The sequence below is a fragment of the Macaca thibetana genome, chromosome 1 (assembly GCF_024542745.1).
Source record: "Macaca thibetana thibetana isolate TM-01 chromosome 1, ASM2454274v1, whole genome shotgun sequence".
Classification (NCBI taxonomy): Eukaryota; Metazoa; Chordata; class Mammalia; order Primates; family Cercopithecidae; genus Macaca; species Macaca thibetana.
In genome coordinates, this window is record NC_065578.1 from 137817375 (window position 1) to 137845255 (window position 27881).

Sequence of the window (27881 nt, forward strand, 5' to 3'; positions counted from 1 at the left end):
GGTGAAGAGATCGAGACCATCCTGGCCAACATGGTGAAACTGCTTCTCTACTAAAAATACAAAAATTAGCTGGGTGTGGTGGTGCGTGCCTGTAGTCCCAGCTACTTGGGAGGCTGAGGCAGGAGAATCGCTGGAACCTGGGAGGTGGAGGTTGCAGTGAGCCGAGATTGTGCCACTGTACTCCAGCCTGGCAATGGAGCGAAACACTGTCTCAATAAATAAATAAATAAACATAAGAATGGCTAGTTTTCACTATTCACAATAGCAAAGGCATGTAATCAACCTAAATGCCCATCAGTGATAGACTGGATGAAGAAAATGTGGTACATACGACGCAGCCATAAAAAAGAACAAGATCATGTCCTTGGCAGGGACATGGATGGAACTGGAGGCCATTACCCTCAGCAAACTAACACAGAAACAGAAAACTAAACACTCCATGTTTTCACTTGTAAGTGGGAGCTAAATGATGAGAACACATGGACACATACAGGGGAACAACATATACAGGAACCTATTAGATGGTGATGAGTAGTAGGAGGGAGAGAATCAGGAAAAATAACTAATGGGTCCTAGGCTTAATACCTGGGTGATGAAATAATCTGTACAACAAACCCCCATGACACAAGTTTACCTATGTAACAAACCTGCACTTGTAGCCCTGAACTTAAAAGTTAAAAAACAAACAAACAAAAAGCCTAGTTTTACTAAATCCTAGAAAGGAGGAGGAAAAATTATGCATATAATCAAGGTGTCTCTTAATTTAGTTTTTTTCCAGAACAATTTTTACTGAAACCACTATTACTCAAAGATCACAGTCTTTAAAAAATACCCAGACTCTACCACAAGGAACAAATGGTAGAGAATAAACAGCAAAGGCACAATAAAAGCATATAGTGCCCTAATGAGTGTTATCTTAAACACCTTTTCACTTAGCTCATGAAATCCATCTTTTGTTCAATTCAGGTGAAGTTTATAGCAAAATATGACTTGTTATATGAGTGGTTCATAAAATGGGAGTGGCTGTGCTTCTGAATCTTGATGGTCACCTTCTATGTATATTATATAATACTTAGATGTTTTGCTCCCTAAGGAGTTACCAGCCAATGGCTCCAGTCTTACAAGAAAACCAAAAACCAAAAAACAAAAAACAAAACAAACAAAAAAAAACAGATACAGAAGCCTTGTCTATGTAGTTAGCCTTATTACTAGAAGCACAATTTATTCATGTGTTATAAAGAAACATCTTATTAGGTATAATTAACATTGGAAAGGAATAAAGTCAGGTCCTCCAGGCATAAATGTGTATTTAACATTTCATAATAAAAATATGCTTCCAAATGAGGATTTGCCTGTATTTCTAATATAAGATATAATTAAATTTGAGCTCTTTTTTTTGTAAACGTGGTTGTAAAAATTGAGTTATAGACTTTATTTGTCTTAAAAATTCTCTGTTTAACACATATCTCTTTTTGGAATTGGGTTAAGACAATGGCATGCTAAGGCAGCAACACTCAGGAGGATCCTAGGAGGAAAGGCATGCCCTCCCCACTACTCTCCCTACTGAAGCTTTTGTTTGTTTGAGGTTTTAAACAAAATGTAAAGTCTCCTAAGGTCTTAATCATTTCCCCAAACTAAGGCAGTTGTATGCCATAAAAATGTAAGTTCTTTGTTAAAGGTTAAGAACATGCTGAACAAGTCAGTGTTTTCTGCACATCTTAGCAGACCTTACAGAGGCAACACTGGAACTCCTCATCAAAGTTATTCTTGTTTCGGCCACACGTCGCAGCAAGGTGCTGTTACTTGCAGCAATTTGTTAGGGAAGAAATGTCAATATTAAGGTAAATGTCTAATAGCGGGGAGCCATATCCTTTCGGTGGAGAAAGGTTTGTAACCACAATGTGGGAACGGCTCAAATTCATCACTGCACTGATACAAGGCATTGCACTGATACAAGACAGACAGATCTGTCTTGCTTCCGGGAAGTCCAAGGCAGCACGGTGAATGTGGTTCCAGCTCTGGATGATAAAGAACGGGCTACCACGTAGTAGCACCTGTGAGCGCTGGCTGAGAGGAGGGGCAAGCGGGCAAATGTGGACCCAGGCTGTGAGGGGTGGGGGTGGGACCCATGGCATCACTGCCCCAAAAGTTCCAGTGTTAACACATAGGTAACATCATCCAAAGTATCTCTCTCTATACATATGTGCAGATAGAAGGGTAAGTAAATGGATTGATAAACAGACAGAATATGTGTGTGTGTGTGTGTTTATGAGAAATGGATCCTACTATAAATACTGTGTTTTAAGTAACTAGTAAATTTACCTTTACTGGAATTAAGAAAAAGAATAAACAGAATTGCTGAATCTCAGGTAAACATTTCTTGAATATAATATATATTAGTTTCTAAAACATTATTCTAAGATTATAAGAAAAGATGATGAAAGCAATGAAAGAATTCAATCTCTATTTAAAAAAATAAAAATACATTTTGAATTTCAAACAGGATGGATTGGCTTCTCTGCAGGAACTGTGAGGTTACTGCACTCAGGTTTCCTTCCACTTTCTGATTCTGATTGCTCAGTCGGTGAGACTTCATCATCAAGTAGTTTTTTTTTTTTTTTTTTTAATTCCCTGGGTTCTTTTATGTTTGAAATAGTCAATATTGCTCCCAAGGTATGGGTGCTTCATGCCCTATCAAACTTGGTTTCCTCATCTTTCAAAAATTACATTCTTAATTATTACTATTGGTAAAATTTTGCCTTAAAAAAAAAACTAGCTTTTAATTTGTTTTAGTACAGTATCTGGTAACAATGGACTTGCATTTCAGACCATGGGCTTTAGATTAGACAAATAATATGTAATCAGAAGCGGACATAATAATTGTGTAGAGAGCTTCAAAAATAAACATAAGCCAGGGCCCAATGTGTGGAAGTTCAGATTCAGTAAGTCTGTGGCGGTAGCCACTGGGCATTTGTATTTTTCAAAAAGAAAGAAAAGTAATAAATTCTACAGATGATTTCTATACATACTCTTGAGGACTAAAGTGTTTGAGAAACCTTCAGGTTCCAATGAGTCACAAGTTAAAACAGAAAGGCAGTCCATTGTTAGATAAACTGTATTTTATCACAGTTGAGTTAGGGGCCTACATCGGTGTGACTTAGGAATTTATGTTTCTTGAAGTTTAGATGCAGTAAAGATTTTTTTGTGCTGGAGAGGAAAATAATTTCTACTGCTACTTTAATTAACAGTCTTTTTTTTTTTTTCTTTTTCTTTTTTTCTTTTTTTTTTTTTAGACGGAGTTTCGTTCTTCTTAACTCAGGCTGGAATGCATTGGCGCCATCTTGACTCACCACAGCCTCCACCTCCTGGGTTCAAGCGATTCTCCTGTCTCAGCCTCCTGAGTAGCTGGGATTACAGGCATGCACCACCAAGCCCGGCTAATTTTGTATTTTTAGTAGAGACGGGGTTTCTCCATGTTGGTCAGGCTGGTCTCCAACTCCTGACCTCAGGTGATCCGCCTGCTTCAGCCTCCCAAAGTGTTGGGATTACAGGCGTGAGCCACCGTGCCTGGCCAACAGCATGTTTTAATGGGATATATAAAAGTCACTGGATTATTTGCTTTTAAAATATCTTTTAGTTATTAAGTCGGGTGTGGTGGCATGCGCTGGTAATCCCAGGTACTCAGGAAGTTGAGGCAGGAGAATCACTGGAACCCAGGAGGCGGAGGTTGCAGTGAACCGAGATTGCGCCACTGCACTCCAGCCTGGGTGATGGAGTGAGACTGTCTAAAAAAAAAATAAATAAATAAATAAAAAATAAAATATCTTTTCGTTATTAATACTTGGGGAAAGCCCAATCATTCAGTCTCTGTAATCTAACTTGAGACCTATAACAGATGTCTGTACCTGAAGTACAGACATGGGGGGAACTAACTAGACTCTGTAAAATTTGTCTTACAACTTATACCAGTTACAGGGTGGCAAATGTTCTACAACACAATGAGCTAAAGCAAAAGTGGAACTGAGGGACACCAAAATTCACAATGTTTAAGTTTAGAAATGGGGTGATTCACCTACCTTTATCAGTTATCTGGTGGAAATGGAGATTTGCTATTTTTGGCTCAAATTCAAAATTTGGTTCTCATAACTTTTTATTCTATCCGTTGCAAAGATCTCTTACTATCACTAAATATCTTGACTTACCTTGTGCTTTCTGCAGTAAATTTAATGTTTTTTCCTCTAGTTCTTCAAGAGTTACGGCATCAAGGGAAATACTCTCCAGTAACTTGGAACGTTGATCTTCTAAATGAGGAACTTCATGAGTTACCACAGTAGACAAGAGTTGATCTTGCAAACCTTGGAATGTTACAGTGAAGTTGATCATAGTAACAAAGTTATAAACTGATGGAAGAAAATGGGGGTTGTCTATTTCTGTAGATAAGTATAACCTAAACATGAGAAAGGCACCAGTTATTCAAAGAACATATAGAAGAAAAAAATGAACAATTTATTTAAAAATACATAAAGCATTTTTCCTGGAAGTACACAAGATTTTTAGTGTTTTTCAGTTTTGTATACAAAGTACACTTTCAATGTATACTATGTGAATACATTTGCATTGAAGTCTTAAAAAAATACAACCACAGACTGTGTACATGCTATGTTTAGTTTACACATAAGGACAGAGTATAGAAAATGTTAAACAGTAGAAGTTTTGACTTGCCACTAGATCATTGTGAAAACCATGGTTTTCACCCTTAGTGAGTTGAGAAGCCAATGGAGGGATTGGAGGAGTGACAAGGTCTTTTTAAATCAGACTTCTCTAGCAGCTGTCTTTTTTTAAAAAAAAATTTCAATAGCTTTAGGGGTAAAGCTACATGGATGAATTGTATGGTGGTGAAGTCTGAAATTTTGGTGCATCCATCACCTGAGCAGTGTACCTTGTACCCAAGATGTAGCAGCCATCTTGAGAATAGCCTGGGAGGAGAGGCAGAGGAGCAAGAGGGAAGCTGGGAGACTGGGTAACATGTGAGAAATGATGGTGGCGTGGAGCAGGGTGGTGTCAGTGGCAGTCATACTGAAGAGTGGGCAGATTAATAAAGCAGAGACAATTCTTCATTCCACTTTATGAAGAGTGAAATTGAAGCTTAATGATATTAAATAAATTGCCCATATCACATGGCCAGAAAGTGACAGAGTGAGGTCCATCACTGAAGCCTGCCCTCTACAACAGTGCCCTCCAGCACCTTCTCAACACACATTCCTAACATGGGGACCGGGTTATCTACTCAGGAAAATTAGCATTTTTAGCACTGTTACTTCATTAGCATTTTTAGCGCTGTTACTTAATCAAACAAATTATATCCAGTAAGAAAAAAGAATGGGTTAATGCAGTGTTTTCCAAAGTGTAGTCTATACAACACTATTTTCTGGAGAGGGTTTGGTGAATAAAGGGGTTTTAAGTCCTGTAGGACTGTTACCTTTAGCCCACTTTAAGAAGCCTTGGGATCTCTTTTTTGAGTGACACCTATTACAGCATGGAAATGTTTTGACGAACGTACTTTGGAAACTGTTTTATTAACAGAAGAGAGAATTATTATTATCTTTATTATTATTTCAGACAGAGTTTTGCTCTTGTTGCCCAGGCTGGAGTGCAATGGTGCGATCTTGGCTCCCAGGTGCAACCTTCGCCTCCCAGGTTCAAGCGATTCTCCTGCCTCAGCCTCCCAAGTAGCTGGGATTACAGGCATGCGCCACCACACCTGAGTAATTTTTTTTTTTTTTTTTTGTATTTAGTAGAGACAGGGGTTTCACCATGTTGGTCAGGCTGGTCTTGAACTCCTGACCTCAGGTGATCCACCTGCCTCAGCTTCCCAAAGTGCTGGGATTACAGGCGTGCACCACCACGCCTGGCCACAGAAGAGAGAATTCTAAGGAGTAATAATTTCATGAGAGATTGCAGCCCTGCACAAGGGAGAGGACACACTGACCAACAGGTTTGAGTCAGCACCGCTTGGTAAGGAGTCAGTACGTCAGAATTCCTGGGAATAAGTTAAAAGCACCAGGCTGATGATGGCTAAAGTCTTCTAGTTTCCTTTGCCAATTACTTGCTTACCCAGCAAGGCTCTTATTATAAATGGCCTTTCCTGTGGCTTTGCCTACAAGGAGAGAATGCCCATGAACAATTCAAACATCTTACTTCTTGGGAGTCACATTTTTATGGTAATCAAATCTATGTAACAGTGCTGTGTGAAATTGGCTAGTGCGAGTCCATTTCCTGGAGTCCCTTTACTGCTGGGAACATGGATATAATGCTTTTTATCTTCCTAGGCAAAAATCTCTTTTTGCTCTAGATATTAAATATAGATTTTGTGTGTGTGTGTGTGTGTGTGTGTGTTTTAAAAAGGCAGAAACTTTTGTCGCCCAAATAAAATGTTAGGCAAACAGAACAAACAGAGCTTCTCCAGATGAAGCAGAGCCAGGCTTCTCGCTTGCTCCTCTCTGCATAGCTTCTGAAGACTCCTCATAAAACCCACAGGTTTCATCATGCACAGTTTGAAAAGTGTTGGTTTGGAGTGACTTGATACAATTCGGTTATCTTTTCTGTATACTGATGAATACTTCTGCCAACACAAAAACAAAAAGAATATTCCAAAGACAATCTTACTTTTTCCTCCATGTAGAAGCTTAACAGGACTGAATGCAAGGCATTCAATATTATTTATCTTAAAAAGCATACACATTTGACTCAATTTAGCTGTGGCACATTACCTAAAATTTGAATTGTATTCGATCTCAGCGTCACCAACCCTTATGAAATAGTGTCCTTTTTTCTGATAGATATCCTTTTTCAGAATTGCCTTTAAGCCTGGAGCTATTGTCTCAAGGAGATTCTGAAAAACCCAATAGACAAAAATAAGAAAAATCATCTTAAAACAAATTGGTTGGAAAAAAAAAGCAGCATTAAAACATTTAAATGTTGAGTTAGAAAGAATGAATAAGACCTAGTATTTCATAGCACAACAGGGTGACTATAGTCAATAATAATTTAATTGTACATTTAAAAATAACTAAGAGTATAATTGGATTGTTTGTAACAAAAGATAATGCTCAAGGGAATGGATACTCCGTTCTGCATGATGTGATTACACATTGTATGCCTGTTTCAAAAACATCTCATATACCCCATAACTATATACACCTACTATGTACCCACAAAAATTAAAATTAAAAAATTTAAGTTTTATTAAATATCTGGACTCCAGTGAAAGACAGCTGTAAGAGAACTGAGCATTGAAAACTCACTCTCTGTCTCTAAGTATATATGTGTGTATGTCTGTTATTATTTTTTCCCTGACAGTTATGTGTCACTGAAAACTTTTAGCCTTTATGCTCAGTGCATACAACATATGTATCAGCTGCAAGGGAAATTAGGCCATACTGCCCACTTACCTGCAGGAGGACACTCCCTCCTGTCTTCATAGCATTTTCAATTTTTTTGGTGTAATTGCTGTCTTCAATGGAGAGCTTCTGCAGCCTGGATCCTTCCATCTGACGGATCCAGTTGTGAGCTTGCCTATGTGGGTCAATCAGCAGTGGCCACTGCTGGCCATTCTTGATCAAGATGGCATTCTCTACTGAATACTGACCATGAGGTAGTCCCTGATTATGCCATCGGCTGATCTGCAACGAAATCATTAGTACTTTCACTATTTTGTAAATGTCTTCACATCTTTAGTATCCTACAGGGTACTAAAAGATCCTACAGAATCACTGCCTTTAGAAAAAGAAATACTGTTTTAAAATGCTATGGAAATGAACAGTTTAAAGAAACAGATATGAAATTTTTGGGAAGCTGAGTAATTATGCACTAAATTACATTTTTGTGTTCAACAATAAGGACATTATAATGCCCATCACAACAAAGATGCCAAGGGGGACACAAAGGAAATAAGATACAGCACCTGCTTCTAAGGCTCTTAGACTCTAATGCATATATGAAATATGCAATAATACAGAAGTATACAAATATAATAACAGCTACTTTATTTTGCCCCTACCAACTGCCAACCACACATACATATATACTAGGTAGTGAAATTACTATAATAACCCTTATTTCTAAGATGGAGGAACTGAGGCTAAAAGACGTTAGATACTTGTCTAAGGTCAGAATAAGAAGCAGAGCTACCATTTGACTCAGAAGCTGACTTCAAGCCTGGTAAGCTTTGACTCTTTACATGGCCTCTCTTTTTCTGCCACTCCAATTTCATGGCAGTATCAGCAGGTTGGGAGAAAAAGGCCAAGAAGCCTATGGAGGTAAGAGTAGAAACAGGACACCAAGGAAACCCTCCAGCAAAAGGTAGCAGGGGTCTCCCCAGGAGGAGCCAAACATACTTTTTAGTTTGAGAACAGAGGAAAGTTTTTTCATTTATGCCTGTGAAGAACTGCATGCTCTCAAATTCTATGTAAAAGGAAATAGGACAGATGATGAAGAATCCTGAAAAATACAAGTATTGCTATTGATTGGAGTGTAGCTTGCATCTGAATACAGGCAAAGAAGACAGGAGTAAACATGATTGTGGTGAGAGAAACATGCCCTGAGCCCAATAGCAAAGAAGAGTTTCTATTTTCAAAAATGAATCATTCTCCAGACTTTTATGCTTTTCTTTATTAAACATGATAGTTTAGTTTTGCTTATTTTTGAACTGTAGATAAGTGAAATCTTCCATCTTTTTCTGTGTCTGGCTTTAATTCATGTTGTTGTGTTGCTTGAGGTCTCTCTACATATATACATATATATGTGTAGTCTTATACATATATGTATATGTGTGTATATATATGTATATATGTGTGTATATATATGGGATTACACTGAATCTATAGGTCAGTCTAGTAACTTTAGAATATTGAGTTTTCCAATTCATGAACTTGGTATAACTCTTCATTTATTTAAGTTTCTTAAAATGCATCTTAGTATTTTATAGTTTTCTTTCTATAAATTTTTCACATTTTTGAGATTCATTCTGATGTGCAAAAGATGTGTTTTAGATACCATTTTAGGTCATTGGTATCTAAAAACATTGTACACTACTGCTGCTGAAGAGAAACGCAATTTGACTTTGTTAATTTCAGAAAGTTTGCTAAATGTTTATTAATTCTCATGATATATCTATAGGTTCTCTTGGATTTTATAAATACATAATATATCACCTCCAAAAATTTATGTTTTTATTCAATGCTAATATCTTTTCTCCCCTTGCCTTACTTCACTGCCCAGACTCTCCAGTAAACACAAGTGGAGATAGTGAACATCCCTTTGTCATCTTCCCAATCTCAAAAGAAAATCTTTCACCAGTGTATCATTTTAAAGTTTCTGACTTCAATCTTGTTCTGCGGTTATCTTAGGAGTATATTTCCTAATTTCAAAAATATGGGGATTTTCAAAGTATCTTTTAATTATTGACTTTTAGCTTAACTGCACTTTGATCAGATGCCATATTCTGTAGGAGTTCAGTCCTCTGACATTTGGTCAAACTTGATTTGTGGCCTGTTATATGGTCAATTTGGCAGTTCTATATGTGTTTGCATATAATGTGTCAGCTGCAGGTATAGGCTACGGTGCTCTATTCCCATTCAGTCCATTTGCTGATCATGTTGTTCAAAGCTTCTCTATTCTTACCGATTTTGTGTGCTTGTTCTGAGTTACAGAAAGAAGGGTATTAAAATCCTTCACTATGATTGTAGATTTGTCTATTTTTTTCCTATAGTTCTTTTAATATTTGCTTTATATTATTTGAGATCATGCTATTAGGTTAACAATTTAGAATTGTTCACATTTGCTTGGAGAATTAAACCAATTCCTATTGTAAAGTGAGCTTAAGTCTAGTAATCCTTTTATGCCTTAACATCTATTTTGTCCTTTTGTTTTTGTGATCTATGGTAAACACTCTCCCATTTCTGACTCTCAACTTTTCTTTATGTTTTAGATGTGTCTTTTATAAATAATGTAGGTTTTATTTTATAAATAATGTATGTTTTCTATTTTGTGCTTTGGTTTATACTGTTATATAGTCTTATAACTTTATATATGAGGATTGCTTGAGGTCTCTCTACATATATACATATATAGTCATATACATATATGTATAAGTATGAATATATGTATGTATATATGTATACATATAGGTATACGTATATATGTATGTACACACATAACATACATGCATGTACATATGTATATATGTGTATATATGTATATACATTATGTATGTACATATGTATATATGTGTATATACATATAAGTGTATATATACATGCAAGTATATGTGTGTATATATATAAGTATATATGTGTATATATAGTATATATGTATAGTCATAACTTTATGAGGATTTCTTGAGGTCTCTCTACATATGTAGTATACACATATGCTATATGTATACATATATATAAAATATATATACACACACACACATATATATGTAGAGAGAGAGAGACAGAGACTTGGCCTGTCTCCCATGCTGGAGTGCAATGGCATGATCATGCCTCACTGCAGCCTTGACCTCCTGGACTCAAGTGATCCTTCCACCTCAGCCTCCTAAGTAGTTAGGACTATAGGCATGTGCCACCATTGTGCACGTGCAATCATTGCAATGATTGTGATCTATCATTATAATTACTACTGCTGTTCTCAAGCTGTGATTGTACAAAAGTTAATAATGGATAATATTGAAAAATAAACTGTTTCCTGAGAGGAAAATTAATCTTATTCTTGGGTTTGCTAATAGTGTCATATTTGCTAAGATAGATAAAATCCTTTGTGTAACAAAGCAAGACAATTGTTTTTTCTTTTAGAGACAGGGTCTTCTCTCAGTAGCCTAGGCTGGAATGCAAGGGCACCATCATAGCTCACTGCAGCCTTGATCTCTTGGGCTCATGTGATCCTCCCACCTCAGCCTTCCAAGTGGCTTAGGCTTAGGATGACAGGCATGTGGCACCATGCTCTGTAATTTTTTTTTTTTTAGACAGGGTCTTGCTACATTGCCCAGGTTGGCTATTTTTTTATTTTTTTGTAGAGACAGGCTGGTCTTGAATTCCTACACTCAAGAGTTCCTCCTATCTGGGCGTCCCAAAGTTCTGGCATAACAGGCATGAGCCACCGCACCTGGCCACAATCTTAGACTTGTTACTGGAACATTTAGTCCATTTACACCTAATGTAATAACTGTTATATTTGAGTTTAAATTGGTTATTAGCATTATGAAAATGTGAAGACAGTATTTGTTTCTAAGATTTTGTAGGTTGCATGGTCAATTTAAGGGAAATTATCAGTGGGGATCCAATCTAAAATTACTCTTGGAGGATTAACAAAAGCTAGGTGCATTTCTCTTTTATCCTTTAAACATCCGCATAGGATTTACATAAACAGACAATAAGTATCTAAGCTAATAAATGTAGTTCTACATTTTTGGCTGTGTCTAAGAACACTCCCTGTGGTTCAATAAGTTCAATTGTATTAAATGAAAGAGGTTTCAGAGAGAGAAATTGCCTATATTCACTGAGACAGGGTAATAGGATTACGGTGGGAAAAGAGATATTTTGTGACTTTTGCTCAGTATGAGAAACAGGAGAGATACAACTTATTGAGGCATTAGGGCTATAAATAAAAAAAATTAAGACCTGAAACAAACTATTAACAAAATATTTTCATTTATCAAAATAATTCTGGGACAACATCCAAGCCCAAAACTACACATACAGCTAAAACCCAAATCAACAATAATAGCCACTTAACTGGATAATAGAAATATGTTATTACCTCATATTTTTGTGCCATAACTTTAATTAAAGAGAAGTTGGAAGACAAAGAAATGCCATTTTCAGTGCAGAAAGTCTCCCATTTATTCACAATCAACTGGCGAAATTCTGGTGTTAAAATTCCACTGTATACAATGCATGCTGCTGAAAGAAGTATGTCACCCAAAATCCCTTCTAATTTGTTATCTATTTGATTGATTGTTTCTTGCCATCGAGTCTAAATGTTAAAATAGAAATGAGTTATTCTATATAAAATATATTATCATAAGGTATTTTAAAATTAATCTCCAAGTTGGATCTATCATTGCAATTACTACTGCTGTTCTCAAGCTGTGGCTGTATCAAAGTTAACAATGGATAATATTGAAAAATAAACTGTTTCCTGAGGGAAAAATTAGTCTTATTCTTGAGTTTGCTAATAGTGTCATATTTGCTAAGATAGATACACAGCCATTTAAAATCCTTTGTGTAATAAAACAGGACAATTTTTTTTTTTTTCTTTTAGAGACAAGGTCTTCTCTTAGTAGCCTAGGCTGGACAGCCTTGATCTCTTGGGCTCATGTGATCCTCCTCCCACCTCAGCCTTCCAAGTGGCTTAGGATGACAGGCATGTGCCACCAGGCTCAGTTATTTATTTATTTATTTTTAGAGACAGGGTCTTGCTACATTGCCCAGGTTGGTCTTAAACTCTTGATCTCAAGCAATCCTCCAGCCTTGGCCTCCCAAAGAGCTGGGATTACAGACATGAGCCACCATGCCCAGCCAAAGCAGGACAGTTTATAAAGTATCAATTTATTATAATATACTATTAATAGTATTCAACAACAACAATAATAACAACAACCACCCATATTTACTGAATCTTTACTTATCTACCAGGCATTTTACTTTGAAAACTTCATTTGATACCGCATTTGAAGTTGAGTTTAGAGAAGTTAAACTACTCGGTCAAGATCACTAAGCTTCTAAGGGGTGCAGCTGGGCTCTGAACCCATATTCTCTGGCTGTATATGGCTTCTTTGATCATGCATGTGCTTGACTGGTCGATAAATAAAGCATGTTAAGCAAGAGCCCTCTTTTCTGGTGCTCACCATCTGGGACATGCTGATGTTCCACTGCCTCTCAATCTATACACTTGACTCTCAGGGACATCCAACTGCTTCTGAGAGCTATCATCTCCCTTTGATTGGTCTGTTTTCATAAAATCCTTCCTCTTGACCTTCTATGATATGTATTTATTTAAAAAATTAAACTAAATTAAAATTATCTTGAGAATTTTATAGCATCCATCCCTTAAGATAGCTGAGGTGTAACTAAACTGAGATTCTAATTGGCTTACTAGAGATTCAACCATAGAGAAGCCAGATGAGCCAGAGGAGAAGTAAAAAGATGAGCTAAAAGGGTTCAGAAGGCTGACAGAACAAAAGAAAATTTTCTTTTTTGGCTGCTCTGCCTATGGAGTAACCATTCTTTGTTCCTTTACTTTCTTAATAAACCTACTTTCACTTAAAAAAAAAAGAGAGAATTTTCTTTTTCTTTCCTAATGACATCTTCTCCTTTGTGGTTCCACCATGTTTTATATGTTCAGCTTGGGTTGTCCCAGTGCTAGAAAAGGAAAACTAATGACATTTTCATTGAAAGGTTTACTTTGGGCCTCATCAGACAAAAGTGTGCTGATGTCTTCAGATCAGGAAATAATGTCAGATACTTGTAGTCTGTTACTTCTGTTTTGAGACGACTCAAACAGGATTTCTTTATGTGAATAGGGTGTCTACTGATCCCAATGAGAAACTGGATAGTAAGATAGCTTTAGAAGGTATATGATACAGCCTGCAGTGAAAATAACATCTTGGGGGTTGTTGGGCCCAGTAGAAATTATGGAGGAGATATAAGACCAAAGAAAGTCCTGCCTTCTCATCTTCCAGGACAGTTAGTAAGACTGACGCGCACTGAAAGCGCCTGCTGGCCATTTTTTTCCGATTTGCTAATAGTTGTTTTTCAGCAACGGTATCTTTGTAAGCTGCCTGTAAAAACAGCAAATGTTCTTCAACCTGAAAGATAATTAATTCATTATTGAGAAAAATATCTTACTCTCATTTTGCTTCAAGACTTTATCTGTCATTTATATAAATATAGTGTTACCATTTCATTTTCACATCGTGGAAAATCTTTCTGGAGGGATTATATTACCAATGAAAATGGACATTGTAGAAATGAAATGATTCATTGATATTGAAATTTGTATATTTTTAAATGCCATCTTGCTTCTTTAATAGGCTTTTTTTTTTTTTTTTTTTACAATCCTAGCATTTGTAGATTCATCAATCTCTGATTTATTTTTCGCGAATAAAATTTTATATCGTATTTAGATTCTTTTTCTAAGAAAATGGTTGAACTTTTTTTCACCTCAGATGTACTGAACAGACCAGGGGACCGAATGAATTTTTTAATTTAAGCTATATGATGAATCAACTGTTAAACCATCCTTACAGTGTTAGTGGAAAACATATTTTCATGAATAGCTGACAAAATAATTTTTTATTTTTATTTGTGGGTACATAGTATGTATATATATATATTTAGGGGGGTACATGAGATGTTTTGATACAGGCATGCAATGTGTAATCATCACATCATGGAGAAGGGGGTACCTATCCCCTTGAGCATTTATCCTTTGTGTTACAAACAATCCAATTATACTCTTTAAGTTATTTTAAGTGTACAATTAAATTATTATTGACTACAACCACCCTGTTGCTCTATCACATACTAGGTCTTATTCATTCTTTCTATTTTTCGTATCCATTAACCATCCTTACCTCCCTCATACCTTCCCAGCCTCTGGTAATCATCTTTCTGCCCTCTATCTCCATGAGTTCAATTGTTTTGATTTTTAGATCTCACAAGTAAGTGAGAACATGCCATGTTTGTCTTTCTGCGCCTGGCTTATTTCACTTGCATAATGACCTCCAGTTCCACCAATGTTGTTGCAAATGACAGGATCTCATTCTTTTTAATGGTTGAATAATACTCCATTGTGTATAAGCACAATATTTTCATTATCCATTCATCTGTTGATGGACACTTGGGTTACTTCCAAATTTTTACTACTGTGAACAGTGCTGCAACAAACATGGAAGTGGAAGTGCAGTTATCTCTTCAATATACTGAGTTCCTTTCTTTTGGGTATATACCTAGCAGCGGAATTGCTGGATCATATGGTAGCTCTATTTTTAGTTTTTTGAGGAACCTCCAAACTTCTCCATAGTGGTTGTCCTAATTTACGTTCCCACCAGCAGTGTATAAGGGTTCCCTTTTCTCCACATCCTTATCAGCATTTGGTTATTGCCTGTCTTTTGGATAAAAGCCATTTTAATTAGGGTGAGATGATATCTCGTTGTAGTTTTTATTTGCATTTCTCTGATGATCAGTGATATGAGCACCTTTTTATATGCCTGTTTGCCATTGGTATGTCTTGAATCAACCCAAATGTCCATCAGTGACAGACTGGATTAAGAAAATGTGGCACGTATACACCATGGAATAATATGCAGCCATAAAAAAGGATGAGTTTGTGTCCTTTGTAGGGACATGGATGCAGCTGGAAACCATCATTCTCAGCAAACTATCACAAGAACAGAAAACCAAACACCGCATGTTCTCACTCATAGGTGGGAACTGAACAATGAGATCACTTGGACTCGGGAAGGGGAACATCACACACCGGGGCCTATCACGGGGAGGGGGGAGGGGGGAGGGATTGCATTGGGAGTTATACCTGATGTAAATGACGAGTTGATGGGTGCTGATGAGTTGATGGGTGCAGCACACCAACATGGCACAAGTATACATATGTAACAAACCTGCACGTTATGCACATATACCCTAGAACTTAAAGTATAATGAAAAAAAAAAAAAGAGAAGTATCCATTCAAGCCTTTTACTCATTTTCAAATTGGATTATTTGATTTTTTTCTATAGAGATGTTTGAGCTCCTTATATATTCTGTTTTTTTATCCCTTGTCAGATGGGTAGTTTGCAAATAATTTCTCCTATTCTGTGGGCTGTCTCTTCACTTTGTTGAGTGTTTCCTTTACTGTGCAAAAGCTTTTTAACTCAATGTGATCCCATTAGCCCATGTTTGCTTTGGTTACCTGTGCTTGTGGGGTGTTACTCAAGAAATTTTTGCCCAGACCAATGTCCTGGAGATTTTCCCCAACGTTTTATCATAGAAGTTTCATAGTTTGAAGTATTAGAGTTAAATCTGTAATTCATTTTGATATAATTTTTGTGTATGGTGAGAGATAGGGGTCTAGTTTCATTCTTCTGGATATAGATATCCAGCACCATTTAGTGAAGAGATGGTCTTTTCCCCAAAATAATTTTAAATTATCACTTACCTTGATTACAACACTGCTCAAAAGCGTCTGGTGAATTCTTATGGAAATAATGGATTAAGGATATAGTCCAGAGTTTTGGCTGTCAACCAATGCCTCCACAACCTGACCCCAACCTTCCTTCCCGATTTCATTTCCTTTATTACTCCTTTCCAATTATATTACTCTTTATCCAAATTGGTTTATTCCTTATCTCCCCAACATTCCTTAAGCTTCTTGTCTCTGGGATTTGGCTCACATCCTTTATACCTTGGCCCTTCCCTTAAAGGGGTATAAATCCTAGGCAAATATTCTGTAATATCCTGATCAACTTCCAGCTGTCATGAAGTCTCAACCTTGTCAAATCTACACTGATGTTTGTTTATAACAGTTGTTTGAGAAGTAATTTTAAGTTTCCTGATACCATCTCTTGGATTGTGGTCTTACAGTCTTACCTTTATGTTGAGGGTTTAGCATGGAGACTTGAACATGGTATGTATGTACAACACAATTATAAAGACAAAATTGTGCTTATTATGATTTGTAATTTCTCTTTAAGATGCTATCCTGGTGAAAATATATACCTAATTTATGTGTGTGTGTGTGTGTGTGTATATATATTTTTTATATATATATACACACACACACACACACACACATATATATATATGCTACTTTTGGCATGTTTAATGATTTAGAATTTATTTCTGGCTCACCCATAACAATTATGGGTTGTTTGCACTTTCATATGTTATGTTGTTTTTGTCTGCTTGCTCAATCACCCATTTCGATTCCTTTGAGAAAACTCCTCTCATGTTACTTACAACCCAATGAGTTATTTAAATATTAACGTATGGGGCCTATTGATTAACTTAAACATATGAAATGTTCTATTATATGATGAGCATTGCAGTCCCCAAAGGTAATGTTTTTGATGAATGCTCATGTGATTTAATAAGTTCTGGCATTGTTTTTTTCCCCAAAGTTCCTTAGATTTTCCTGAAATATTTTTTTAATATTAGGATCCAGGCAAACAAAAGACCTATTTTTAAGTGGAAGGAAGTATGTACCTGAGTGAGGAGAAAATTTCCATGAAGGGCTTAAAACTGATGGAGGTAACTACTAAGCTAAATTTAAAAATATTAAGTGTAAAAAATATACATTTTAAGTATATTGATTGGATTTTAATGAGTTCAAATACTAGAAACTTCTCATGAAGGCTGTGGTTGAGAGACGGAAAGTAATGTGGCTCTGGCTGGAATGTACAGTTTGTCTTTTTCTCCCTACCATTTAAAAATATTGTAATTAAAAACAAATGACAGTGTTATAAATACACATTCTCCACTGGCCTTTTGTTTCTGCTAAGAAATCTGCTCTTGTTCTCATGGAGGTTCCCTTACGTGTAACATGATGCTTTTGCTGTTTTTGGAATTTTCTCTTTGCCTTTGACTTTTGACAGTTTGACTATAATGTATCTCAGAGAGAAACTGTTTGGGCTAAATCTCTTTGGGGATTCACGAGCTTCCTGATCTGAATGTCTATATCTCTCTGAAGACTTGGGAAGTTTTCAGAAATTATTTTATTAAATAGGTTTCGATGCCGTTTCTCATCTCTTCTCTTGGAACTCCCAAAATCTGAATATTTTTTCACTTGATAGTGCCCCATATGTGAGGAAGGCTTTTTTCGTTCTTTTAAATTATTTCTTCTTTCTCTTTTTTATCTGACTGGGTCATTTAAAAAGACCTGTCTTGAAGTCTAGAAATTCTTTCTTCTTTCTTTCTCTCTCTTTTTGTTTCTCCTAGAGATTTGTTCACTTGATGATCTTTTCAAAGAACCAACTTTTGGTTTCATTGATTTTTGCTATTTTTTTTCTATTCTCTATTTTGTTTATCTCTACTCTAATCTTTATTATTTCTTTTCTTCTGCTAGCTTTGGGTTTGGTTCGTTCTTCTTTGTTTAGTTCCTTCCGGTGTGAAGTTAGGTTACTGATTTTATATTTTTCTTTTTAAATGCAGGCATTTACAACTATAAATTTCTCTCTGAGCATTTCTTTTGCTGTATCCCATTTGTTTTGGTTGTTGCATTTGATTTGTCTCCAAGTATTTTCTAATTTCCCTTGTGATTTCTTCTGTGAGTCACTGGTTGTTTAAAAATGAGTTAGTCAACTACTTGTAAATTTTCCATTTTTCCTCTGTTACTAATTTCAACCTTCATGTTATTATTGCCAGACAAGGTGCTTTTGTGGCATATGTCTTTTAAAATCTATTGAGACTTATTTTGTGGCCTAACATATGGTCTACCCTGGAGAATATCTCAGGTGCAATCGAGAAGTATGTGTATTCTGTTGTTGTTGGGTGGAGTATTCTGAAAATGTCTGTTAGGTCTAGTTGGTTTACTGAGTTGTTCAGGTTCTCTATTTCCTTGTCTTCATTCTGGTTGTTCTATCTATGATTTCTTTTATAATCCATGCTTTTTGGATTGTTTAAGCTTTCAAGTTTTTTTTTTTTTTTTTAATGGACTCTCAGTGACTAAAAATGTCCCAGAAAACAGGGCAGATCATTCAGGTTTTTAAATCTATTTACATAGAGTTTCTAGTAATTGTTGCAAAAAAGGAACAAATACTTTCATTAAACTAAAAATTATTTCTTCTTGAATGCTCTTTTTTCCAAATTGTATAATGTTTAAATATATTATTCTTAAAGTTTTGAAGAAAAATTTTTTTCCTTTCTTGGGTTTCTTCTGTTCTGAGACAGAAATAGGGCTGATATTCAGTGGTATAAACTACACAGGCACCAACAACTGCGAAAATGTTGACATATTTCTGTAGTGATTGCTAACGGGTCCTGCTCCATATCCCAGGGAGCACCTCTATGGCCACACATTGCCTATCCTGGCCCCATACCTTCTCTTCAAACTCAGCTGTAGGCTCCAAGACTCTGCTTCTACCTGCACGACAAATGTCCATTCTGATCAGGTGGTGCCTATGCCACACTGGTTGCTAAATATTTTGGATATCACTTCTGGATATAAATATTTTAAAATGTAGCAGTTTAAAAGGCCAATAAGTGCATGGGCTTTAGAGTTAGAGAGACCTAGGTTAGAACGTGGGCACCATCACTTATTAGCTTAAGATCTTGAACAAATTTACTAAATCTTTAAAATTTAGTTTTATCATTTATAAACATCTACTTTGAAATGTTGTGGTGAGGATTAAATGAGGATTAAATGAGCACAGTGCTTGGAACACAGTAAGTGCTAAATAAACATTAACTATTATTAGCACCCATCAAAACAAAACTCTATAGACTATAAGCTACAACAAAATATTAGCAAGAAATGATATATCTATATAAAGTAAATTCAGTTCAAATTTGTTTATTTCCTTCAAAAATATCCAATCCTTTTTTTTGTAAATAATTAATTAATTAATTATTTTATTATTATACTTTAAGTTCTAGGGTACATGTGCATAACGTGCAGGTTTGTTACATATATATACTTGTGCCATGTTGGTGTGCTGCACCCATCACTCATCAGCACCCATCAATGCGTCATTTACATCAGGTATAACTCCCAATGCAATCCCTCCCCCCTCCCCCCTCCCCGTGATAGGCCCCGGTGTGTGATGTTCCCCTTCCCCAGTCCAAGTGACCTCTTTAAGGAGAACTACAAACCACTGCTCAGTGAAATAAAAGAGGACGCAAACAAATGGAAGAACATACCATGCTCATGGATAGGAAGAATCAATATCGTGAAAACAGCCATACTGCCCAAGGTAATTTATAGATTCAATGCCATCCCCATCAAGCTACCAATGAGTTTCTTCACAGAATTGGAAAAAACTGCTTTAAAGTTCATATGGAACCAAAAAGGAGCCCGCATTTCCAAGACAATCCTAAGCCAATCCTTTTTAATATATCTCAGTTTGCCCGAAATGCCTATGGGGCCAAGCAGGTAGCAGAAATGCTTGAAGTGAGTGGGGGCTGCCTACAGCCAAGTGGGAATGCTAGCCCAGAGTTGCCAGCTATCTGAGTTTTCAGGAAAAGACAGAAAATCAGATATTAAGTAAAATTCCCAGATTTCAAAATGTGGATTATATCAAAATGAGGTGAGGGGTGGGAAGACTGTAATAGGTCAAAAGATGTCAATGGACTGAATTTGCCTGTTTGCCATCTCTGAAATGTATTACTTTGCCTACTCTCAAAATGTATGTGAGCTAAATAGGTAACAGGGATAGCAATTCTAGTTCCAGTTCTCATAATGATAATGATACTGTATTTTAATTTAAAATCAAGACATTTAAGGAATAATCATGCCTTTACAAAGCAACAGGGTAATGATATAAACAGGTTGAGCACAGCTGGATTTTTTTTTTTTTTGAGATGGAATTTTGCTCTTGTTGCCCAAGCTGGAGTGTAATGGTGCAGTCTTGGCTCACTGCAACCTCCTTCTCCCGGGTTCAAGAGATTCTCCTGCCTCGGCCTCTGAAGTAGCTGGGATTTCAGGCGCCTGTCACCACGCCTGGCTAATTTTTGTATTTTTAGTAGAGATGGGGTTTCACCATATTGGCCAGGCTGGTTTGAACTCCTGACCTCAGGTGATCCACCTGCCTCAGCCTCCCAAAGTGCTGGGATTACAGGCATGAGCCCCAGCGCCCCCCAAAGTACAGTTTTTTAAAGAACACATGATTATCTCAATAGATGCAGAAAAGGCTTTTGACAAAATTCAACAGCCCTTCACGCTAAAAACGCTCAATAAATTCGGTATTGATGGAACGTACCTCAAAATAATAAGAGCTATTTATGACAAACCCACAGCCAATATCATACTGAATGGGCAAAAACTGGAAATATTCCCTTTGAAAACTGGCACAAGACAGGGATGCCCTCTCTCACCACTCCTATTCAACATAGTGTTGGAAGTTCTGGCTAGGGCAATCAGGCAAGAGAAAGAAATCAAGGGTATTCAGTTAGGAAAAGAAGAAGTCAAATTGTCCCTCTTTGCAGATGACATGATTGTATATTTAGAAAACCCCATTGTCTCAGTCCAAAATCTCCTTAAGCTGATAAGCAACTTCAGCAAAGTCTCAGGATACAAAATTAATGTGCAAAAATCACAAGCATTCTTATACACCAGTAACAGACAAACGGAGAGCCAAATCATGAATGAACTTCCATTCACAATTGCTTCAAAGAGAATAAAATACCTAGGAATCCAACTTACAAGGGATGTAAAGGACCTCTTCAAGGAGAACTACAAACCACTGCTCAGTGAAATAAAAGAGTACACAAACAAATGGAAGAACATACCATGCTCATGGATAGGAAGAATCAATATCGTGAAAATGACCATACTGCCCAAGGTAATTTATAGATTCAATGCCATCCCCATCAAGCTACCAATGAATTTCTTCACAGAATTGGAAAAAACTGCTTTAAAGTTCATATGGAACCAAAAAAGAGCCCGCATCTCCAAGACAATCCTAAGTCAAAAGAACAAAGCTGGAGGCATCACGCTACCTGACTTCAAACTATACTACCAGGCTACAGTAACCAAAACAGCATGGTACTGGTACCAAAACAGAGGTACCAAACAGAACAGAGTCCTCAGAAATAATACCACACATCTACAGCCATCTGATCTTTGACAAACCTGAGAGAAACAAGAAATGGGGAAAAGATTCCCTATTTAATAAATGGTGTTGGGAAAATTGGCTAGCCATAAGTAGAAAGCTGAAACTGGATCCTTTCCTTACTCCTTATACGAAAATTAATTCAAGATGGATTAGAGACTTAAATGTTAGACCTAATACCATAAAAACCCGAGAGGAAAACCTAGGTAGTACCATTCAGGACATAGGCATGGGCAAAGACTTCATGTCTAAAACACCAAAAGCAACGGCAGCAAAAGCCAAAATTGACAAATGGGATCTCATTAAACTAAAGAGCTTCTGCACAGCAAAAGAAACTACCATCAGAGTGAACAGGCAACCTACAGAATGGGAGAAAATTTTTGCAATCTACTCATCTGACAAAGGGCTAATATCCAGAACCTACAAAGAACTCAAACAAATTTACAAGAAAAAAACAAACAACCCCATCAAAAAGTGGGCAAAGGATATGAACAGACATTTCTCAAAAGAAGACATTCATACAGCCAACAGGCACATGAAAAAATGCTCATCATCACTGGCCATCAGAGAAATGCAAATCAAAACCACAATGAGATACCACCTCACACCAGTTAGAATGGCGATCATTAAAAAGTCAGGAAACAACAGGTGCTGGAGAGGATGTGGAGAAATAGGAACACTTTTACACTGTTGGTGGGATTATAAACTAGTTCAACCATTATGGAAAACAGTATGGCGATTCCTCAAGGATCTAGAACTAGATGTACCATATGACCCAGCCATCCCATTACTGGGTATATACCCAAAGGATTATAAATCATGCTGCTATAAAGACACATGCACAGGTATGTTTTTTGCAGCACTATTCACAATAGCAAAGACTTGGAATCAACCCAAATGTCCATCAGTGACAGACTGGATTAAGAAAATGTGGCACATATACACCATGGAATACTATGCAGCCATAAAAAAGGATGAGTTTGTGTCCTTTGTAGGGACATGGAAGCAGCTGGAAACCATCATTGTTAGCAAACTATCACAAGAACAGAAAACCAAACACCGCATGTTCTCACTCATAGGTGGGAACTGAACAATGAGATCACTTGGACTCGGGAAGGGGAACATCACACACCGGGGCCTATCATGGGGAGGGGGGAGGGGGGAGGGATTGCATTGGGAGTTATACCTGATATAAATGACGAGTTGATGGGTGCTGACGAGTTGAGGGTTGCAGCACACCAACATGGCACAAGTATACATATGTAACAAACCTGCACGTTATGCACATGTACCCTAGAACTCAAAGTATAATAATAAAAAAAATAAATAAATAAATAAAACATTTAAAAAAAAAAAAAAAAGAACACAGATTGAAAAGAAAAAAACCCCACAGATTGATACTCTTTAAGGCTTTGGTAAACTGAAGTTGTAGAGATCTCCTGAGAGAAATTTGGTGAAATGGTAAATTAAAATATTATAAAGACAATAATAATGAACTCTATAGAGTGTTTTATTATGTGGTAGGCACTAAAAGTTTTATATATATTATTAATATTATTACCAATAATATTATTTACTTAATCCTCACAATTAATCTTTTCACTACCTATATTATTATTTCCATTTTATCTGAAACTGATAAGCTCTCTTGAGATAATTACATTGTCCTGGTGTTTTGTCTTATTGTGAGAACTGAACAAGTAAAAGTATTTCTTACCAGCTGTAAACCTCTTTGTTTCTCAGCCAGTCTTTGTCGCGCAATTTTAAGGACGTTTTGAGCTTCAGCTACTTGGATTTGTTTAGGGCCCACAACCTTAAAGAGAATGTCAGAACATTTAAGTGTCAAAAAAAAGTCAGGTGTACTGTTAAAAATGTCATTTATATTTGAAAGACATTTACAGATGTCCATTGTTACAATTAAACTTTCCTAGAACTATGTACAAAGTAGCCTATTATGGTGAAACAATAAAATGAAATAAACAAATACTAGCATAGTTGTCAATAAATAACAAATTTAATGGGAGCACTTGACATCTGTGTGAGTTAGAATAATATATTTGATTAAAGTGTTTCTCCTTAGGTATCCTTTCCACTCAAGTTCACTTGAGTATTGTTAAATAAAAATTATTTCTGGGACATTGACATGCCACTTTCAAATCATGACAGATGTTTAGGAGGAAAAGCATACCTTCTGTACTTCATGGTAGTTATTCAAAGCTATAACCCACTGGCACAGGGAGCAACAAGCAACAGAAACCAGCGCAATCTTGTTTGGGTTGAAATCAGGTAAGGTTAAAATTTTTTTTAGCTTCATGAAAACCTAGAGAGTACACAGTTAATGTATTACATTAGAAAGAAATATTATTCACCTGAAGTTTTCCCCAGTCTACACTAGATTGAAATTTTATTTCATATTAAAATATTCAGGTGGGGCATGGTGGCTCATGCCTGTAAACCGAGCCCTTTGGGAGGCCAAGGTGGGTGGGTCACCAGAGGTCAGGAGTTTGAGACCAGTCTGGCCAACATGGTGAAATCCTGTCTCTACTAAAAATACAAAAATTAGCTGGGCATGATGGCACACGCCTGTAATCCTAGCTACTGGGGAACCTGAGGCACGAGAATCACTTGAACCCGGGAGGCAGAGGTTGCAGTGAGCCGAGATCACACCACTGTACTCCAGCAAGTGCATAGAGTGAGACTCTGTCTAAAAAAAAAAATAAATAAATAACTTATCTTTAATAGTAGAATCAAAGACACATGCCTGGCTACAAAAATGACCCTAGTGGTTGGGCAAGGTGGTTCCCGCCTGTAATCCCAGCACTTTGGGAGGCCAAGGGGAGCAGATCACAAGCTCAGGAGTTCAAGACCAGCCTGCCCAACGTGGTGAAACCCTGTCTCCACCAAAAATACAAAATTAGCTGGGCATAGTGGCGGGCACCTGTAGTCTCAGCTACTCAGGAGGCTAAGGCAGGAGAATCGCTTGAACCCCGGCGGGTGGAGGTTACAGTGAGCTGAGATCTCCAGCCTGGGCAACATAGCGAGACTCCGTCTCAAAACAAAAAACAAACAAAAAACAAAACAAAATGACAACAGCAAAACCTAGTACCAGGAGAGAAAAAGTCTTTGTTATAAACATCCTGCTATTGCTACTGTTGTTGCAGTAGCTTTGCTATACTTTTTAAAAAGAAACTTTTAAAACAAAAACAATACAGATTAACTTTCTCCAGCTTTAGAAATTTGATGTCTAAAAATTCTGAAGTCTCCTTGTGCACTTCAGGTGTGAGGTGACTAGGAATACCATCCTCTTCCTTCTGTCCCCTAGGCGGCATATTGGCAAGGCACAGTCCCTATTCAAAGGTCTGTCTGGTCAGTAATGGTGATGTGACCTGGGGCACACTGGGGCTCTCTGAGGATGTTCTCTACCTTAGCTGTGTCACATACCCACAGGTCCACCTCTATTTCTAAATGGTATCACACACAGTTTGGAGTTAGATATACTGTATTTCTCATCTACTTTTGGGAGCCATAATCAGAATGAAATTTTTCTCAGACTGGGATTTCTTTTCCCTATCCAACTAGGCATCTCCTCTCTTGCCTGGAAGAATAGAGCTATTTTCCTAGAGAATAGTTTCTCCATCTAAGAATAGAACAATTTAGATGGCAGGTGGTCTGTTTGATCCTACAGAGTGTAAATATGAGATGCATCAATTACAGATCAACTTTTTACCTTATCAGGTATGCTGTCCTTGTCAAGGTTAATCAATTTTTTCAGGAAACCAGTTTCTGAAAGAAGTAACTTTGCCGTTGCCCAGTTAGGTTTCTTTTGCAGAAGTATACACACTGCATTCATGACAGTCAGTACGAGGAAGGGAGGCCGTGTGTATACTCTGTAATAGATGATGAAAATCTCATCAACTTCACAATTAAAAATGAAATGCACCCTGTAAATATCTCAGAAGACAATATACACAGATTTTTTAACACACATTTGGACAAGGAAAACTATTTGTCAACATATAGCTATTTAATTATTTAGGTATTTTTTAAAGATTGGGTGTCTTAAATATAAGGATATCATAGTTTTAGGAAGATGAAATGCATAAAACTTAAATAAGTACTACATCTGAGTTAGAGGCTAATTTTATTATAAAAAGTCTTGGGCTGGGCATGGTGGCTCATGCCTGTAATCCCTGCACTTTGGGAGGCTGAGGTGGGCAGATCACTTGAGGTCAGGAGTTTGAGACCAGCCTGGCCAACTTTGCGAAACCCTGTCTCTACAAAAATAAAAAAATTAGCTGGGTATGGTGGCGGGTGCCTATAGTCCCAGCTACTTGGTGACTGAAGCAGGAGAATCGCTGGAACCCAGGAAGCGGAGGCTGGAGTGAGCCAAGATCACGCCACTGTTCTCCAGCCTGGGCGACAAAGCTAGACACACTGTCTCAAAAAAAAAAAAAAAAAAAAAAAAAGAAAAGTCTTCAATGCAGAGTTATTTAAAAATAGAAACCCCTCTCTTATTTCAGTCCAGGGTTGATTTACTGATGACTGCTTCACAGAGACACCGTACACGTGTATGCGCTCGGAGTCAGCCCTATTCTCGTGACTTAAGAAGTAATGTAACAGCCAACTCCCCTTAAACACATGCCGTCATTTCTTCTTCCTGATCTAAAATTCCCACCGCAAAAATCACAGATAAAACAGTCAGGGGAGGAAGGGTGGATGCGAATTTGTCCTTTAAGTCATTAATAATGTATTTATTATTGGAACATTGGAAGCTGCCTCTTCACTATGTCTTAATCAGTTGACAGGCCACTGGACTGTTAGGTAAGAAGTTGATGCTTTGGAAAGTCAGGGTCAGAATAACATTTATAAGAAGCAAGTTTCAAAGAGAAATCACAAGGGGGTGATGGTTGCTGTGCACCAGCATTTGGAACTTGGAACGAGGCAGGGTAGGTCCACACAGGGTAATGAGCCTCCCCAAGTGAAAATCACACAGACTTCCCAAAGAAGGAAGGAAACCAAGCCAACTTTACATGCATGACATTATCCAAAGGGCTTACCAAGAAGGTCCCCTGCCTTGAATTTCACAACTAGAATTTTTTTTCAACTTTTATTTTAGTTTCAGGAGTACATGTGCAGGTTTGTTATACAGGTAAACTTGTGTCATGGGAGTTTGTTGTACAGGTTATTTCATCACCCTGGTACTAAGCCCAGTACGTAACAGTTACATTTTCTGACTGTCTCCCTCCTTCCATCCTTCAGCCTTAGGTAGGTCCCAGTGTCTGTACAACTAGAAATTCTAACCTATGTGTTCATTTGATTTAATGTTTAGTCTCTTTAACAGTCTAATTTTAAAATGAAGATCATTTTCAAATGGATTGAATAACTCAGTCATTAGCACCTTATTCTGAAATAATTTTTCAGGTTGCTTTTCTGAGATTATCAGCTTGGCCTTTTTGAAATAATGAGAAAGATAACCAAGGAACTAGGAAAAGAGAAAAGGTCCACAAAGGAGAAGTGAGCGCTCCAATAAGGAACCTTTCCTCAATTTTACCCAGGTTTGACGCTATTTAAAACAAATACGATGTGAATATAATACTAGGATAAAATGTATTACCTAGGAAATTTAATTTGAATTAAAGGGGAAACAGGCTTAAATTGACTGTAGTTCAATCTTTGTGCCACTTTCCAGGAATAAATATTTGATTCAAAGTGAGACTTGTCTACTGGAAATTTGCTTTGAAATTCTTTATTACTTCACAGAAGTAGTCTGTCTTGGATCTTTCTTGATTTTCTCCAATCTGCATTTTCTACTGTCTACTTCCTGCTTCTAGTGGTTCATGTTGCAAAGTGGCAAAGGATGAAACTATCATGGGGCAATCATTGGCATTTTGATGATAGAAATAGCAGCTTGGAAAGAGAATGGACTAAGCTGTGCATCTGCTAGATGCCTCTGCTGCATGTCCAAGAATAGCAATGGAGATCAGGTTATAAGGCATCCTTATTCGTGTGGCATTTTGGAGTGAGCAAAGTAAAATACACATTAGCAATATAACA

At 37.0% G+C, this 27881-nt stretch overlaps 1 protein-coding gene across 7 annotated transcripts in view; it reads right to left on the reverse strand.

Annotated features, from left to right (window-relative positions):
• The window catches only part of DNAH14 (dynein axonemal heavy chain 14), a 506458-nt gene that overhangs the window by 60747 nt on the left and 417830 nt on the right, over positions 1–27881 (reverse strand). For 3 of the 7 annotated variants that reach the window (XM_050760207.1, XM_050760198.1, XM_050760178.1), the window contains 4 exons: positions 25555–25714; positions 24016–24147; positions 23545–23640; positions 13405–13870 (listed from right to left, as the gene is read on the reverse strand). The exons of 2 other annotated variants lie outside the window; for them this stretch is intronic. In XM_050760207.1, the coding sequence (XP_050616164.1) occupies positions 13574–13870; positions 23545–23640; positions 24016–24147; positions 25555–25714 (685 nt within the window). In that variant the 3' untranslated portion in view covers positions 13405–13573. Of the gene's footprint in view, positions 1–4202; positions 4448–6770; positions 6893–7451; positions 7683–11820; positions 12037–13404; positions 13871–23544; positions 23641–24015; positions 24148–25554; positions 25715–27881 lie in introns of those variants that run through there. 2 more of the 7 variants (XM_050760305.1, XM_050760187.1) reach the window with 2 other exon arrangements.